The sequence below is a fragment of the Strix uralensis genome, chromosome 36, assembly GCF_047716275.1.
Source record: "Strix uralensis isolate ZFMK-TIS-50842 chromosome 36, bStrUra1, whole genome shotgun sequence".
In the NCBI taxonomy this organism is placed as follows: Eukaryota; Metazoa; Chordata; class Aves; order Strigiformes; family Strigidae; genus Strix; species Strix uralensis.
Window position 1 is genome coordinate 1581537 of NC_134007.1, and position 16906 is coordinate 1598442.

The 16906-nt window shown below is 51.1% G+C and overlaps 1 protein-coding gene across 1 annotated transcript; it reads left to right on the forward strand.

The window, feature by feature from the left end:
• The first annotated feature begins 9216 nt into the window (after positions 1-9216).
• On the forward strand, positions 9217-14863 carry LOC141937030 (ATPase family AAA domain-containing protein 2-like). The gene is made up of 9 exons (XM_074854440.1): positions 9217-9299; positions 10300-10391; positions 10789-10861; positions 11304-11412; positions 11637-11752; positions 13007-13181; positions 13867-13955; positions 14420-14579; positions 14810-14863. The coding sequence occupies exons 1-9, from the start codon at positions 9217-9219 to the stop codon at positions 14861-14863; spliced, it is 951 nt and encodes a 316-aa protein (XP_074710541.1).
• The last annotated feature ends 2043 nt before the right edge of the window (positions 14864-16906 follow it).

The following is a 16906-nucleotide window of genomic DNA, read 5'->3' on the forward strand; positions in this document are numbered from 1 at the left end:
CTGATGGGAGAGGAGCTGCTCCGGGGTCGGCTCAACGGCCCCAGAGCCCTGAAAGGCCCCGGAAGAGGAGCGGGGAGGGGAAGAGCCCCAAAAGGCTATGCAAGAGAAGCAAGGGGGGGACCCCTGCCCAAATGCTTCCCACATGGCCACACTGAAGGGCAGCCATCTTGCAGCCATCACCTCAGCTCAGGCTCCCATGGCAGCCTTACATCATCGAAGAGAGGCCGGAGCTTCTCCGCCACCCTCAGGGAGATGAGGTTGGCCTCTTCCCTCTCCATGTGACTCATCACGTTGATGAACAACACCAGAGCCTTCATCTTCACATCAGCGTTGGCATCCGTCAGGGTCTCCAGTACATCAGGCAGCAGCACCGGCAGTTTTCTGGCCTGTACGAAACACACCGTTGCCTTTTTGTGAAGCGGTGAAAGACCCCCCCACCGCCCCAGGCCCCGGCTGCCGATGTGGCTCCCCTTGCCGACCCCTGCTCACCGTTTCGGGTGTTTTCGAGAGTGTCACGAGGCCTGTGAGCACCAGTGAGAGCACCACTGGGCTGGGACGCCTCAGGTACCTCTGGGCTTTGTAGAGGGCAGCAAACTCCTTGTCATCAATGTCAGCGCTGGCCAGCAGCTAAAATGGAGACAGTGGTGAGAGACCAGCAGAGCTGCGGGGCTCCCTCCCCCACGCCAACATGGCCCATGGCAAGTGTCTCCTCTCCCCTTGAAGCCATCTCTGAGTTCCCACGTCTCTGTCCTGGGGCCAGAGCTGGGCAGGGGGATGCAGGCAGGGGGGAAGGCAGAGCACTGCCTGCACCGGGACAGGCTTGGTGGGGCCAAACCAGCATCGGGTGGGCCAGAGCATGTGGCACGGGGGTCTGGGAGGAGGAGGAGGAGGAGGAGGAAGGCAGAGCGCTGGGGCTAGGCGTGGGTTACTCACAGCCAAGGGGTAGATGCAGGCGTCCTCCATGGCAGAGCTGAACACCCTGCGCAGCTGCCAGTCCTGCAGCACATCGAGCAGCTCCGACATGACTTTCCCCAAAGCCCAGGGCATGGAGATCATCACCTCCCACATGGCCACGGCAGCACTGCGGAGCCAGAGCCAACTCGGTCAGCAGAGCTGCCTCGGCTCCTCCGGAACCCAGCCCTGCCCAACCGCCTCATTTCAGGGTGCCCGGGGAAGCAGAGGGGGATGAGGTTCTGTTCCCCATGGGGCAGGGGCTCCACTTGGGCCGGCTCTGGCTGATGGGGGAAGCATGGTAGGATGGAGAGCCCTGCTCCTTGGGGGATATCCTGCAGTTTTCCGTGGGTCTGGCAGCCAGAGAGTCTCTGGGCCACTCTCCCTGTGGGAGAGGTACTGGCTGTCGGGGCCAGTACCTGTCACACATTGGAGAGATGCCCAACAGGCTCCTGACCACCTCCCTGGGGCACCACTTGGTCAGCAGCAGCAGCAGCGAGTCCAGGCTGCACCGGGCCGGCTCCGCGCGGATCCGCTCCACGTTTTTGTGGATGCATCTCAGGACTTCTGGCACCTGGAGGGGACACGGGTGAGGATGGTGCTGCCTTTCCCATCCCTCCCTGCTGCCTTGATATGGCTTTGGGTGCCTGAGAGAGCCGGGTTAGGGCAGGAGGGAAGAACAAGACTTGACACGTCTTGACATGGAAGGACAATCCAGCCACGGGGCACTTACATCCATCAGCCAGGATGCGGGGTCCCTCATGGCCATGTCCACGATGTCGCTGCCCATCTGCCTGTCATGGACATCGTCTGCCGTCAAGGCCTCGATGGCCACGAGGAGAACGTCCATCTTCTGAGAAGGCCGGAGGTATTCGCCATACACCTACAGGAGGAAGGACAGGGGGAAGATGTGTCATGCTGAGCTTGGCTGAGCAGCTCGACCACCTCTGGGTCCCCTTTGCTCGCACAAGCCGATGCCACGGACAAGGGTCCCGGCAAGGGAGGAGCTCATTACTGTTGTCATGTCGCTGCTGTCGAGTGAAGAAAGCAACCAGGTGCTCTCAGAATCCCATCCCGGTTCCTCTGGAATCTCCTCTGGCAGGGTCTCGTCTACATGGAAACACAGAAGAGTCGGTAAGACAATGGCCATCTTGGCCAAACAGCCTCCCAAAGGGTGAAAAGGGTTTGAAACGGGGGAAACGGGGTCCTAGCGTCGGCCCCCTCACTCACTGATCCACAGCGGCTGGACGGTGGACACCTCGCAGGGCTCCGGCGGAGAGCTGCTCTCCTGGGGAGCCCTCACCTCCTCCCAAACCACCCTGGGGCAGCTGGGGGGTCTCTCTGCCATCCTCAAAAATGGGTGAGGGACAGTGGGGGGGTTCAGCTTTAGGGAGCGATGGGAAAAGACGTGGGCGGTGCTCAGGAGTCTCCTCGCTGTGCTCCTGCCCTGTCCCTTCCCCGTCTTGTCAGACACTGCGGGGTCGCGTTGCTTAGATACGGTGCTGTGGGGTGACACGGAGGGGTGTCACAATGGCGGTGTCACAAAGGGGGGTCTCATTGTGACCCGTCACCCAGGCTGGGTGGGGCAGGGGTTCCGCTGCAGGGGGTAGGGACCCAGCTTGCCACTGGGCCACGGCTCCTCTCGGGGTTCCCCCAGGCCCCCATCATGTCCCCTCAGCACCTTCCTGTACCCCCCGGCTCGTCCCAGAGGGTTCACACACCCCGGCACGGCCCCCGGACCTTCTGCTTTGATCCCGACAGAAACACTCCAGACTGCCCCGTCTCTACTTTGCGGTCACCTGAAGCATTTGCTCGCCTGTGTCCAGTTCTCTCCCACACTCCCAGAGTAGCTTTAATCTGCTACAACAGTGTCCTGGTTTCAGCTGGGATAGTTAATTTTCTCGAGCTGGGAGGGAGCACAGCCGCAGTGCTGTGTTTTGTGACTGCGGGATCTTCGTTCTGTCGGGATCGCTGGCCGGGAGTGGGCTGTTGGTCGGTGGGTGGTGAGCAGTCACCTTGTGCATTACCCATTTGTACTTTCCATTGTTGTTATTTTGTTTTACTACAATCACTAAACTGCTTTTTTTAATCTCAACCTACGAGTTTTCCTTGTGTCCTTCCACTCTCTTCCCCCATTCCCCCAACAGGGGCAGGGGGAGCGACCGGCTGCGTGTGTTTGGCTCCGACCGAGTTCAAACCACAAGAGTCCTTTTTGGTGCCCAGCGTGGGGCTCGAAGGGTTGAGATAACGGCAGATCGGGTCAGTGTGACATAACCATTTGTTAGAAGCATTCATTATATTGGCTTATCAATTCCTGGGCATAATGTTGATCACTTGGCTCCTTAGAATTTCCTCTCATCATTTGCTGTATATAGTCCCCGTGCTGCTGCTCACCACCCGTGGGAGCTGGATTAACATTTTTGTTTTGCTGTACTGTGTAACACTGATTGATGGCACGATGAAGTTGTTGGTCTTGAGGCTACTTACAACCGTGTTTGGGAATTTGGGGAATTTTGAATATCCCCGGAATGCTGAGACTAACGTGGTCGTCTTACCGCTGGGAGCCAGCGTGTTCCTGCATGGGTTCAAGCTTTGTTCAGGGTTAAGCAACTATTTAAGAGTATCCCCCAGAGATCTACCCCAAGGATGGAGAATTATGAGTGGCTGGGGGTGTGGGACAGCATGGGCAAGTGCCTAGGACAGTGGGCACCTCCGGTGTATTGGAAGTTCACTCCCGAACAGGTGCAGTATCCCAAAAAACTAGTAAAATATTGGGAAAACGTATGGTGTCACCCGGGTAATTCCAGAGAGACACAGCTCACTGCAATGTGCTGGCGCCTGGCCCGTGCCTGCCGAGTCAGTGTGCAGAGGTGAAAGCCATCCAGCTGGCCTTGGCTATCACCGAGCGAGAAAGGTGGCCAGTGCTCTGTCTCTGCACTGACTCATGGGTGGTGGCAAATGTGCTGTGGGGTGGTTACAGCAGTGGAAACGGAGCCACTGGCAGCGCAGAGGCAAACCCGTCTGGGCTGCTGCATGATGGCGAGATATTGCTGCTGGGGTAGGGAACCTGGCTGTGAAAGTACCTCGTGTAGATGCTCACGTACCCAAGAGCCGGGCCACTGAAGAACATCAGAACAACCAACAGGTGGATTAAGATTAAGGTGGCTCGAGTGGATCTGGACTGGCAGCATAAGGGTGAACAATTTATGGCTCGCTGGGCCCTTGACTCCTCAGGCCCTCAGGGAAGAGATGGAACATAGAGATGGGCTCGTGACCGAGGGGTGGACTTAACCGTGGATGCTATTGCACAGGTGATCCATGAATGTGAGACATGTGCTGCGATCAAGCAACCAAACGGTTAAAGCCCCTTTGGCACAGGGGACACTGGGATGTGCATTTAGCAAAAGCCACCTGGTTAGTCAGTCCCAGAGGATCTGCCAAGCAGGCTGGCCCTGCTCAGTCAAACCTCCTACGTACTGTAGATGGGGATAAAGTCCCTGCAGTGCGCGTTAAAAATATGCTGGGGCAGACAGTCTGAGTTATTCCTGCCTCGCGTAAAGGTAAACCCATGCGTGGGATTACTTTTGCCCAAGGACCTGGGTGCACTTGGTGGGTGATGCAGAAGGACGGGCAAGTCCTGTGTGTGCCTCGAGGGGATTGGATTTTAGGTGAAAAGAGTTTGTGGTGAAAAGGGGCAATTGCAGGTATGGGGGGATTTGTGGTGACATGGGGGAATTTGGGGTACAGGGAGGGGAAAAAGGGATTTTGCAGACAGGGATGTTCTGGGGTCAAACTGAGGGATTTGGGGATGAAACTGGGGGGTTTTGGGAGCGCTGGAGTAATTTCTGGGGTTAAACTGGAGAATTCTATGGATCCAAGAGAGATTTTGGGGTGAGTGTGGGAGATTTGGCAGTCAAACTAGAACACATTGCTGTAAAACAGGGGGATTCTGGGGTCCAAGGAAGATTTTGGGGTGAAACTGGAAGGCTTCTGGGGTTGCTAGAACAGAGTTTGGAGTAAAACTGTGGGGTTTTGAGTTTCAGGATAGATTTAGGGGATGAAATATAAGAGTTTTGAGGGTGCTGAGGATGATTTGGGGGTCAAAGTGGGAACACTTGGGTTCAAAGTGGGACATTTGGGGGTGGAAAAATGGCTTTGGGGGTCAAATGGAGAAATTTTGGGGTAAAACTGGGGGTTTGGGGATCAAACATGGATCTGGGGACCAAGAGCCATTTTGGGGTGAAAATGGGGGTTTGGGATCTGGGGAACTCACCCCACAGCACCCAGGTGAGGGTGTCCCTGGTGATGGTGGAGGCGCCGTCCCCCACCCCCACGACTTCCCAGCACTGATACTGGAGGTAGTCGGGGCTGATGCTCTCGGGGTACCCCTGGGGCAGCAGCACCTGCTGGGGGGGGACAGGTACCCCTGGGAACCCCAGGAATCCCAAATCCCCCCTGCAACCCACCCAAACCTCATTTGACACCCCCAGGTCCCTCCAAAACACCCTCAGCCCCTCAACACCCCCCCAACCTCATTAGTGCCCCCACAGATTCTATTGGCCCCCCAGTTCTCCATTTTACCCCCCAAGACCCCAAATATCTCCTTGGGACCCTACCAGCCCACCCCCAGGACTCCCCTACGCCCCAGGAGACCCCCCAGGAGACCCCCCAGGACCACAAGATCCCCCACAAGATCCCCCCCAGGACCCCAGTAGCCTCCACTGGACCCTTCTTGCACCCCATTACTGTCCCCCAGGACCCCAATATCTCCCCCAGAAACCAGCCCCAGGAGCCCATTAGATATCGCCCCCCCCCCCCCCCCCCCCGACACTAATAACCCCCTCAACTCCCCCAGGACCCCAATAACACCCCCAAGCACCAAGACCCTCCCCCAGACTCCAATACCTCCCTCAAGAGACCCCCAGGACCTCAATATCTCCCCCAGAACCCCCTCCAGGACATCACCAATCCCCCCACCTCACTCAAGACCCCCCCCAAGGACCCCAATAACCCTCCCAAACTCCTCCAGGACACCTCTCACCCGACTCCATTACACTCCCTCTAGGACCCAAATAAACCCCCAGGACCCCAATAACCCCCACAACTCCCACAGAACCCCAATAACACCCCCCCAATAATCCCCCCAGGTCCCCAATCCCCCCTCACGGCACAGGCAGAAGTGTGGGCAGGTGCTGGGGGGGGGGTCAACGTGCTGGAGCCCCCCCGGGGGTCCTCCTGGCCCCCACAGGGCCTACTTCCTGCCGACAGTCTGCCAGGGCTCCATGGTCTGCAGTGAGGCGGCCTAGGCAGGAGGTCCTCCAGCTCTCTGTGGTCTGCACTGAGGGATGTTCCAGGCAGAGATTTGGTTCACCCAGCAAGTGGGAATTCCTCCTTTTAAAACACTCGCTTTGTTCTGGATGGCTGAATGAATTTTTCTCCTGCAAAGGTGGCACCAGCCCCAGCCCCAGCACTAGTGGTGGTGTCCTCGGCCTAGCAGTGGGTGAGCGCAGGGGCTGGGGCCGATTTCCCTGGAGGGGGTGGTGGGATCGCCGGGGAAGGGGAAAGCTTTCATCTAAAACCCCAAACTTTTTCATGGTTCTGATTTTTTTTTCAAAGAAAAGGTTTGTTGTCACAGTTGGGGCTGTTCAGACGTTCTGATGTGTGACTGTGCTTGTCCTTTTACCTTGAACTTGGTGGGTTTTTGCTGTCTGTAAGGGCCTGTTGTGTCTGCGGGGTTTATCTGTCAGGTTACCCCAGGGAAAGTGAATTTTAGCCCTTTATTTTTACTGCTAGTGTGAAAGAAGTGACACATTTAATATTTTCTGCTCTCTGTGGTGATTTGGGCTGGGTGGGTTCAATCTGCTGAAACCCCTCAGAGTGGTGCTTCAGAGGGTGCCAGTCACCAGAGCCAAGAGGTGCTGATCACAAACCGGCATTAAGCCCGAGGGCGAGCGCTGGCCCAGGCGGGCTCTTGCCTTTTCCCAGCTCAGAGGTGCTGGGAGCCATGTGGGGGGTGAGCAGGGGGGTGTGCTGGAGCCCAGCCCCTTTGCAGAGCCCTGCTGCTCCTCTGGCTTTCTGGACAAAGTTCAGTTTCTGAGCTGAGCTTCTCATTTGCACCTTTGCCAAAAGACAAATCCTGTTTGTTTCAAGTTGGAACGACCTGCTCCACTTTCAGAAAAGTATCTCTTGACGTCTGCAGGCAGAGCAGAAATCTCACACCGTTCAGGTACAAGAAGTAATTGAAAAGCAATTAAAGGACAAGTTTCTGTGTGCTGGGATCCTGGGAGTGCTTCTGGTTGGGAAATCCGGCAGCACCACCTGCTCTGAGCCTGCAAACAGCCGGCAGAGCTCCTGCCGTGGGTGGCACTGCTTCAGCCTCCCCCGTCAGCTGCTGCTTCACCTCCACCTCTCTGCTCTGCACCAGCTCTGCAGAAAATAGTCGCTTTTCACTGCCTGTGGCTGTGGATTGCTGGAAACGTGATGTAACCGGTTGCCACTGTGTTTCTTTGCCAGCTTGTCCCGCCCGATGTGCTGTCAGTCTGCAGATCGTCACCTCGTTCCTGGGTGAGTGTTGGGGCTTCTCGTGGGGTCTCCTGTGCATCTGCTTAAATGTTGACAAAATGCCCATGTGAAAATGGAATTAATCATCAGAATAACTGATAGGGAAGAATTAATCGAGACCTAACCAAAACCAGGCTCCTGTCCAGAACACCTGTGTAGTTCATCTTGCCTGTTTTTTCTTCCTGTCACCTTCAAGCTCCTGTTCAGTTCTGCTGTGCCCTGCATCTCTGCTTGTTCTCATCCCCATTTCATGTAGCCAGGCAGACCGACTTCCTCCTCCTCCTTTTCCCTGGTTTTCTCCCTGTGGAATCTCTTTTCTGTAACTGCCTGGTCTTTGTGGAAACACATTTAAAAACTGCTGTCGCAGGTTCCCCCCTTTCAGGAGGTGCCTGTGGCTGCAGGGATGCCGTGTGAAGCAGGTGGGACAGGGCTGGTGTCTGCTCCGGGTCGGGGTTTGCACCCCTCAGGTGCTGCGGAGAGGCAGGGTGCTGTGGGCTCGCGGCGGTCGCTCGGGTTCGGAGCAGAACCGGGTCTTTGGGGAAGAGGTGAGTTTTCCTGAAGTGACTCCCTGTCCCTAAGGCTGGCTGGCGGCCTGCAGCCGGCGTGTGCCCTGTGCCGGGGAGCTGGCCGGGGGGCTGTCAGGGGAGCGGAGAGGTCTGACAGCACCTTCCTGGGGCGCTGGCTGGGACAGGCTCGGGAGGGCTTGAGCTTTGTGTGTGGAGGTCTGTGGGAGACAGGCGGGTCGGCATCGGCCTGTCAGCTCTGCACAGCCCCGGAGAAGCAGCAAGGCTTTGGTGAGAAACAGGCCTTGGGAGAAAGAGAAGAAACTGCCGAGTTGTGCCGAGGTGTCAGGGAAAAACAACGGAGAGCTGCAACACTGAGCTGTGGGAAAGTGCTGAGCTGTGAGAAGTTGCTACCGCGAGAACAGCGCGTGAACGAGAGGTGATTGGTCTGCACAGCGCGTGTTGGAGGGGTCTGATGCTGGTAGGAGAAAAGGTTGAGAGCTGTCTAATTGCTGATTTGCTAATTATGAAGTAAGAGCTTTGGCGAGAGCATAAGATTGCCCGGTGCAGAGACACCTTCATAGTCGAGCGTCTCTGGTGTGTGGGCTGGTGGATTTATGTGTTGTCTTGTGAACCAGAATGATCACTTCGTGTTGTGACTTTAACTTGCCCTCTGACTTAACCTGAAATTACGGTTAAGAGAAGAACAAGCAACCTGTTTTCTGACTGCTTTGTGCGTACCATATTAAAATGACATACTCATTATGTGTATATTTTTGGAATGAAAATATACACACACGCTCAACTTCTTACCTTCACTCTGCAGGTAAATGTTATGAAATGCATGGATCATGTACACGTTATCTTTCTTTGCCCTTTGGCACACTTACTGTTGATTTTTGGTCAAAAAATGACCTACGTATCCTTCAAAGAACAGTAATTAAACATGCTTGATAATCTTACTCTTGTGTTTTTCAGTTCTCCTTAAAAAGCAGGGGGGTGTTTTTTCACTTCTACTGTGCACTGATTTAAAAAAAAAAAAAACAAATCCCCTTCCCCAAATCCCTTGAAACTTCTTTGAAATTAGAGATGGGTGAAACACATCCCGTTTTCTGCCTCCTCCACTATCCTGCTTTCTCTTAAACTTGTTTGTAGCAGTGTTGTAAATTCTTTGCTTTCAACAGAACCAAAACAACGTAGGATGTCTTTTTCGGGCCAGTCTTCACCTGACAGACGTTCCTTTAGAAACAGTCAGTCACGAGGGGCTTCCGGAAGAACTAACAGGTTGGTGTCTAGTTCTTCTGTCGAATAGTGATAGTTCTTCTTTATCAATAGTGCCCTCAGTCACGTCACTGAATAAAGCTTTCGAGGGTTTCTGTACTGGTGGTAATTACAGGTGAATAGTGGGGTTATTGCTGTGGTCTGAGGGTATAAAGACAACGAATGTTGGCGGGGAGGCTCTGCTTTTTATTAGCCGTTAGATTTTTTAAAAGGCAGTTTTCCTGCCTTTTCACTGATGCTGCCTTATCACTGATAAGGTGGTTGTGGAGGTTGTGGCTGAGATTGTGGAACTGAGATTCTTTTATTCTGGAATTGAAGCCAGAATATCTGTCTGAAAATCGTAGACTATTGGACCTTGAGGGATACAAATTATTTTCTTAAAATTGAAGATAATTGAGTTAGAGGGAGAACCTGTATGGAAGTTTTAATTTTTGTTTTCATCTCCCAAGTACTGATTCTGGTTTCTCTCTGGAATCAGTTAATGTTTCTGTATGAAACTATCCTTAAACAAGAAAAATGCTAAATGAGATTATAAATTGCAATAGTAAAGACAAAGAGATTTTGAGCCAGTTAGAGCATGGAGAATGGGGTCTCTTGCTAGATAGGAAGCACTTTGTTTTGCATCCCTGAAAGCAGACAGTTATGGAAGGAAGGGTTTTTGAAGCCAAATTTTTAAATAAGTTGAAAAGGTTTCTGTTTCCTGGGGTGGATACGTAATGCCAGGTGAAGCTCTGTCTGTGTGTGTGTGTGAGAGAGAAAGAGATTGCACACAACGAGTGATCTGTTGATGAAATTTTGCAAACTGGTTAAACATTTTACCTTCCTAAGAAAAACTAAATTTTGCTGTCACAAGGAAAATCACGTAATGTAACTTGAAATCAGACTCATAAGAGTGCAATGATCTGGAAACTTCATAGATCTCAAAGTAAATTCTGAGATCGAATTCACTTAGATTTCGATGTGACTTAGGGCGTACCTCAGTTTTGTTACTTGCTTGTTTCAGTGTCTGCAGACGGAGCCGGGCAGCCCACAAGAGTGATTCCGCATCCTCATCTGATGATGGAGGGCAGCTTGAGAGGTGTGGGAAGCGCAGCCGTAACAGAGATTTAAGAAAGTTAATGAAATTGGAGAGTCTGGCAGGGGTTTGCAGCTGCCTACCTGTGAAGTGTTATCCTCTTCACCTTGTCACTTTCTAAACAGTGGCAATATCTAATCGTATCTGTTGGTACTGACAACTGTAACCGGACTCTCTAAAATGGGATTTTTAGAATTGATTTTTAATAAGCAGTTTGGTTTCTAGGCGGGCATGGGGGGAGGAACATGTAATGTTTTAATTACTGTGCTTTACAGGGGTTTCTTCAGAAAGAAAAGCACCGTAACAGAAAATGTTATAAATAGAGGAAATGACCGAGGTTTTGTTTCATAACAAATGCTCTAGAAGAACTATTTTAAGGACAATCTAACAGATGAGTTTCAGCCTGATGTCTTTCAGACATGTGTGTCTTCTGGCACGTGTATCCCAAAGTCCTCAGCAAGTACCAGCAGTGGGGGGCAGCCTTTAGAATGTAATGTCAGTAAATTATAATTTATAAATAGATTTCAGCCACACTGAAATAAGTATCCCCTCGGGCTGTGACTTTTTGAATGTAAAATCTTTGCAAGATGTCAGTGTGTTTTGGGGGGTTCTTCCATCACACAGGTCAAGGTCAGTTGATGGTCTCCCCGTGCAGAATAACTGTTTCTTGCATTCGTACTGGCATGGGTATTCGTAAGTGCAAAGAGTTGTTAAAATAATTAACGGCTTAATGTCTGGAGTGACCATTTTCCTTTATTGACTCACGGATATTAAATGTAAACCCATTTGAAGGAATCTTTAAGGATTTAGGAAGTTTATGGTCATTCGTTTATGGTTTTCTGCATTCACTTGCCATCGTTATAAAAGCAAAAACCTTCTAGCTGCACCCTAAGTTAGAAAGCGCCTTTCTCTTTCTCCTTCATTCAAACCAGGTGTCTTCCACTCAACTTTGGGAAAGACGAGTTAAAGGGAATTCGCAAGAATCAAATGAACATTGGAGCAAGTCTGTCTGATGGTGCTCCAGTGCAGACAGATTGTTCGGTGAGTATTTTTAGTTCATTGTCTCAGCGAGGTGTTTCCAGGGTTTATCAAAGCTTTCAGTAACGTGCTGCCTACAACTACCTCGGTTTACGGTTTTCTCTCGAGCAATTTGAGAATTGCCCAGAACGTTCCCCTTGTGCTGACGTGTGGTTCCTGATGGAACCTCACTGAGGACGCAGCTTTCTTTAACACGCAAAAATGTGTTGTGTTGACTTTCTCTTTAGGTCCGATGTGATGGTGTGGGTGGTCTTTCTGACCACATCGCATCTTTAAAAGGGATGGTCATTTTTCCGTTGCTGTACCCAGAAGTCTTTGAGAGATTGAAAGTCCAACCACCAAGGTAACAGATGTTGTTTAAAACTATAATTCACTTGTTTCCTGGAGAATATTTGACTGAGGTATCGATCCATTTTCATGCTTCAAACTTTTCAGCAGCGTTGATGGGGGTTTTTAGCAGTAGCAAAAAGTAATTTCTTAAAAATGGATAGAAACCAGAATATAGGTGGGTTCAAAGATTGAGTGTGTGGTGAGAATACACTTTAAAGGTGTCTTGCCTATAAAAGGTGGGGTTGTGTTGTTTTTAATTTGAGTTCTACATACAAGCAACTTGATTAGTTTGTAAGCAGGAAGGAATTACCTACTGGCAGTCACCTGTCGTTTGTTGCTTGGAAGTCCACTTGTCTCTCCCACTGACTCTTTTTCTCCAAGTGCTCAAGTAGACATTTTACAACCGATAGGACTTGCAACTAGAACCTTGCAGTGGGTGTTTGTGCTTGGGCTAAAATAAGAATGTGTCCACTTCTTACACAGCTGAATTAGTTCTGCGTTATAAGATGAAATTATTAGAGATTTAATTGTTAGCTTTATATATTCTTGGTCATCAAAACTCCATTATGGATATTGAAATATGACTTTAAATTCTTTGCTTGCAGTAACTTAAAATATTACGAATCATGAAAATAAAATCTTTCAGTGTTTTACTTCTTTATTCATTGGCATTCTCTTTGAAAGAGCAGTGTATTGGTTTTTTTAGATGAAGAGTAAGTTTATCTGGAAATGCAGAATACCCTCCCAGCTTTAGACTTCCTCCTCATTTATCATCAGCAAAGGATGGTCTGGGAGACCAAATCCGGTAACTCAAAGCTTTTTGAAGGAGAATGAAATGCTTCACTGTCAAACCTTGCTTCTTGTGAAAACAAGCATGAATACGCAGTGCGTCACTGAAACATGAACTGGTGATTCATGTTAGAGCCCAGTCTCATCCTTCACTGGAGTTGTTCTTGTTTGGCTCCCCCGTGCTGTAACCACCCTGTTGGTTTGTCAGCAGTTTTGGAAGTGTCCTTCTGGGACACTGTGATCTTTTCTCAAGGTTTTGTACATCTGTGTTATCCTCTTTGTTCATGCTGTTTGCTGCCTTGTTGAATTGTGTAGGAACACAGAACTTCCACCCGTTTTGTCTTTTCTCACACTTGAGCTGTTCCTGCTGTTGTAGAGATGAAGTCTTTTGTTTAGGAGAGAGGAGTTGTGTGTTTTAAGGTGGGGGTTGTAACGGGTTTTTTTCTTACTTAATTTTTTTTTGTTGTTGTTGTTGCAGAGGCTGCCTATTCTGTGGTCCACCAGGGACTGGAAAGACACTGGTGGCTCGTGCACTGGCTAAAGAATGTAGCCAGGGTGACAGGAGAGTAGCCTTTTTTATGAGAAAAGGTGCTGACTGCCTGAGCAAATGGGTGGGGGAATCAGAACGAGAGCTTCGTTTATTATCTGATCAGGTAAGGTTGAAATGTGCCATGTGTTCTGTCCGAGTTGGCACTGTAATTTTCTGTGGTCAGTATTTTTAAGGACAGTTCACTTCTTTTCGTGTTTTGTCAGCTCCTTCCACTGAAATGGGATTGCCAGTGTTTCCTTTTTCAGTGGGTTTTTTAGGGGCTTGAAATCTTGAGATGTACTGGGAAAGATTAATAAACAAGAAAACCTCACAAAGCAAACCCCCACCCTCCACCACAAAAAAAAAAAAAGAAAAAAAAAAACACACACACAAAAAAAAAACCAACACAAAAAAACAGCCACAGAAAGGATTCCAAGAGGCAAGAGATATGGTGGCTTTAGATCAGAGGGAAGGAGATGCAGGCTAAAAGCACGGTCATTTAAATTCATAATGGCAGCTTGCTTCCAGAACCTGTAGTTGAATTAAGTCCCGGCTCTGTTCTCAGGGGCTGCCAAAGAGCTGTAAAAACGCCTGGTGTGATTTGTGTCCTGCCACCCGGTCTCGGGGGTTGTCAGAGGCTGCTGTCTTCTGTTACTCGTGCCTCTTCATTCACCCAACTACTAGAGATCCCTGATGCTGGTCTGAAAAATCTAGTTGCAGTGACTTTCCAACCATAACGTTTTTCATGCATTTTCCCTTTCAAATAGTGCTGGTTTAGTTCTGTCAATATTCCTGTGTTTTCATTCCAGGCCCACCAGATGCGACCTTCGATTATTTTCTTTGATGAGATAGATGGTCTCGCTCCTGTGCGGTCCAGTAAGCAAGACCAAATTTATAGGTAGTACATCTTTTGTACCTACGTAGAAGCTGCTTGATCTTTGTGAAAAGACCACAACCTATTTAACTTTGTGACACATTCATTTATCCTGAAAACTAGTAATTCCATGCTACTAAATTTCCAATGATTTTTAAACAAGAATTGAAAACAATTCGCTAAGCTTGAGATTAGCACAAGGCTTGTGTTACCTAGTCTGGTTTTTTTCTGTCTTCAAATGAGCCACTAATCTGTTAAAAAATCAATTAAAAGCTTGTCCTTTCTGAGTGATCATTGGAGAAGGTCATGTAGAACGTAACAAAATTTTGGGCTGACCCAGCGCTGAGGGGTATGGTGGAGTTGGGAACTGTCGGTGTGAGGTTAATGGTTGGACTTAGTGACCTTCAAGGTCTTTGTCAACCGAGATGATGCTGTGATTCTGTGAAAATTTACTAAACCAGTGAATGAAAATGCTCTTTTCCTGTTAGCTCTGTTGTTTCAACACTTCTGGCACTCATGGATGGCTTGGTCAGCAGAGGAGAGGTTGCGGTGATCGGAGCCACCAACAGGCCGGATGCCGTAGATCCTGCTTTGCGAAGACCCGGACGCTTTGATCGAGAGCTCCTCTTCAGCCTGCCAAATCAAGAGGTAAGAACTTAAACTCAGTCTTAACGCTAATGTGGCAGAGTCCATCTTTATAACAAAACCACGTAACGATGCAGCGTCACAGAGCTGTGAAAGTCAAAACCAGTGTTGTACAACTGGGACAGAAGAGGGATGTCTGGAGAGACTGTGCTGTGCTGTGAGGGCAGGTCTGGTCCTGAGTATATATGATTAAGGTGACTTCACCAAAGCTCTAGAGTTAGTTTTGGTTTCAGTGTGACCAGCCAAGAAAATGGGATGCTTCTAGTCAAATGTTTAAGGAAGATTGAATGCATGAATTAGCTATAAATCACTGCTCTCTCATCTTGGAAACTAAAGAAATGTTTCCAGGCCCAGCGCCCAGCCCCAGCTCAGGCTCTCCTGGCTGTGCCCCAGCTGCCCTGCTGCAACACAGCCCGTCCCTCTGCACATCTGAACTGCAGGCGAGGCAAGCTGGGAACAGGACGGAGGGGCGGTGCTTCAGGGAAACAGTCCTCCAGCCAAGGCAGAGAGCGGCCGCCTGCCTTTGGTCTGTCCGCGAGTAGGCAACCAAGGCTCAGGACCGTTTATTTCCAGAATTATTGCTGGATTGTTGAACAAAAGCTCCATTTCAAATATCCTACCACTATTTCTTATGGTTGCAAAATGCTGAAGACCTGTTTCTGGAGGATTAGCAATATGTTAATCTCTCTGTAGAAAGAATTAAGTCTGTACACTCGCGGGATGTCTATACAAACTACTGAAGGGAAGAATTCAAAAAGGGGAAGAGCCTTAGGCTAAATTTGAAAAGATATTTAAATGCCATAACTAGTCTTCCTTGATTATTGTTAATGGATCACAGAAGATAATAAAAGACAGCTGAAGTTAAATTTAAATGGCAGAGAAATGGAAAATTCTGTTGGCCTGGAATTCATTGATTTGATAATAACCTGAGACCCGATGGAAGTAAGACTTGAGATGGCAACAGATAAACCTGTCTAATCTCCGGAAGAGCCTCTGAGAAATACACCCTCTGACAGATGAATCGGGGCTTCAGGACAAGCTGTGGTAGACACTGTGGAAGTTGCAGCAGCCTCAGGAGGGGGAAGGTGAGCACAGCCCCAGGAGGAAGAGGAGAAAGCATCACGGGTGGCGACGAGAGCAATGCCAGCCGCACTGCGTGTAAGGAGAGACTGAGACTTCTCATGCAGTTTTCATTGTTTTATTTTCCTTCTTTCATGATGAGGCTCTAGCAAACACCTCCAAGTTCCCTTGGGGGCTGGCGCGCACCCCAGCTGCTGGCCCGGCCCTGGTTTCGCCGGCTTCTGGCCACCCTAGCGTCGCCGGTGGCATGGCCGCTTGTGGGCTGAAGAGTCCTGGGAGCAGCTGGCCTTCCTCTTGGGGCGGCGCCGGGGCCCCCCGGGTGAGCAGTCTGTGCCCTGGCCAGCAGCGGAGGGACCTGCCACCGCCTGCCCCAGCTCCTCACGGGGCTCCTCCTGCGCTCTGGGGTCAGGGACAGGAGTGTCCCCCGGGGCGGCGGTAGGGCCAGGGGTGGCCGCGGGGCTGTGCTCCTGCTCCTCGGCAGCGTGGGAGTCCCGGGGCTCCAGCTGCCGCATGAAGCGCTCCCTGCACCGCTCTGCCATGACGGCGACCAGCTGGCGCACAAACGTCACCGTCCGGTGCTCCAGGAAGGGCTGCAGCTTCCGCACCAAGGCCTCCTCGTCCGGCCCGTAGCGGCACAGATGTGCGATGATGGTGGCCTGCGCCAAATCCGCCACCCACCAGCCCTCCCTGTACATCTCCAGGAGCTGCTGCCTCAGCCAGGGCATCAGGGGCTCCTGGATCTCCGTGCGGTCCCGGAAAAGGCGCGCCCAGACACGGGGCAGAAAGCCACCCACAGGCACGGGGTCCGCAGCCCGCTGCTCGTCCTGGTGGCCGGCAACCGATGGACGGGAGGAGTGCTGCCGGATAGTCATCTCCAGAAAATCTTCCTCTGCCCGCACAGAGTAGACGACGGACTTGGCAGTCTGCCTGCAAAGGGGGCACGACGCTTTCCTCTTGGCCCACCGCACAATGCAGCCCAGGCAGAACCGGTGCAGACAGGGGGTCGCATAAGCGGCGCCATCTCGGGTCTCGCCGCAGATGGGGCAGCTCCACTCGCTCTCTTCAGCCATGTTGGCTTGTTGCGGCAGGCTGGGGAGAGCTGAGGACGAGGAGCTGCTCCCCCTCGCTGGCATCACACGCTGCAAAATGGAGACAGGCCCCGGTCACTCACTCTCCCGGCGAGGGGAGGAAGAAATGCCCAGGCCCCTGGCGAAGGACACCCTCGGGCTCCCTGAGCCCCTTCGCCCGCC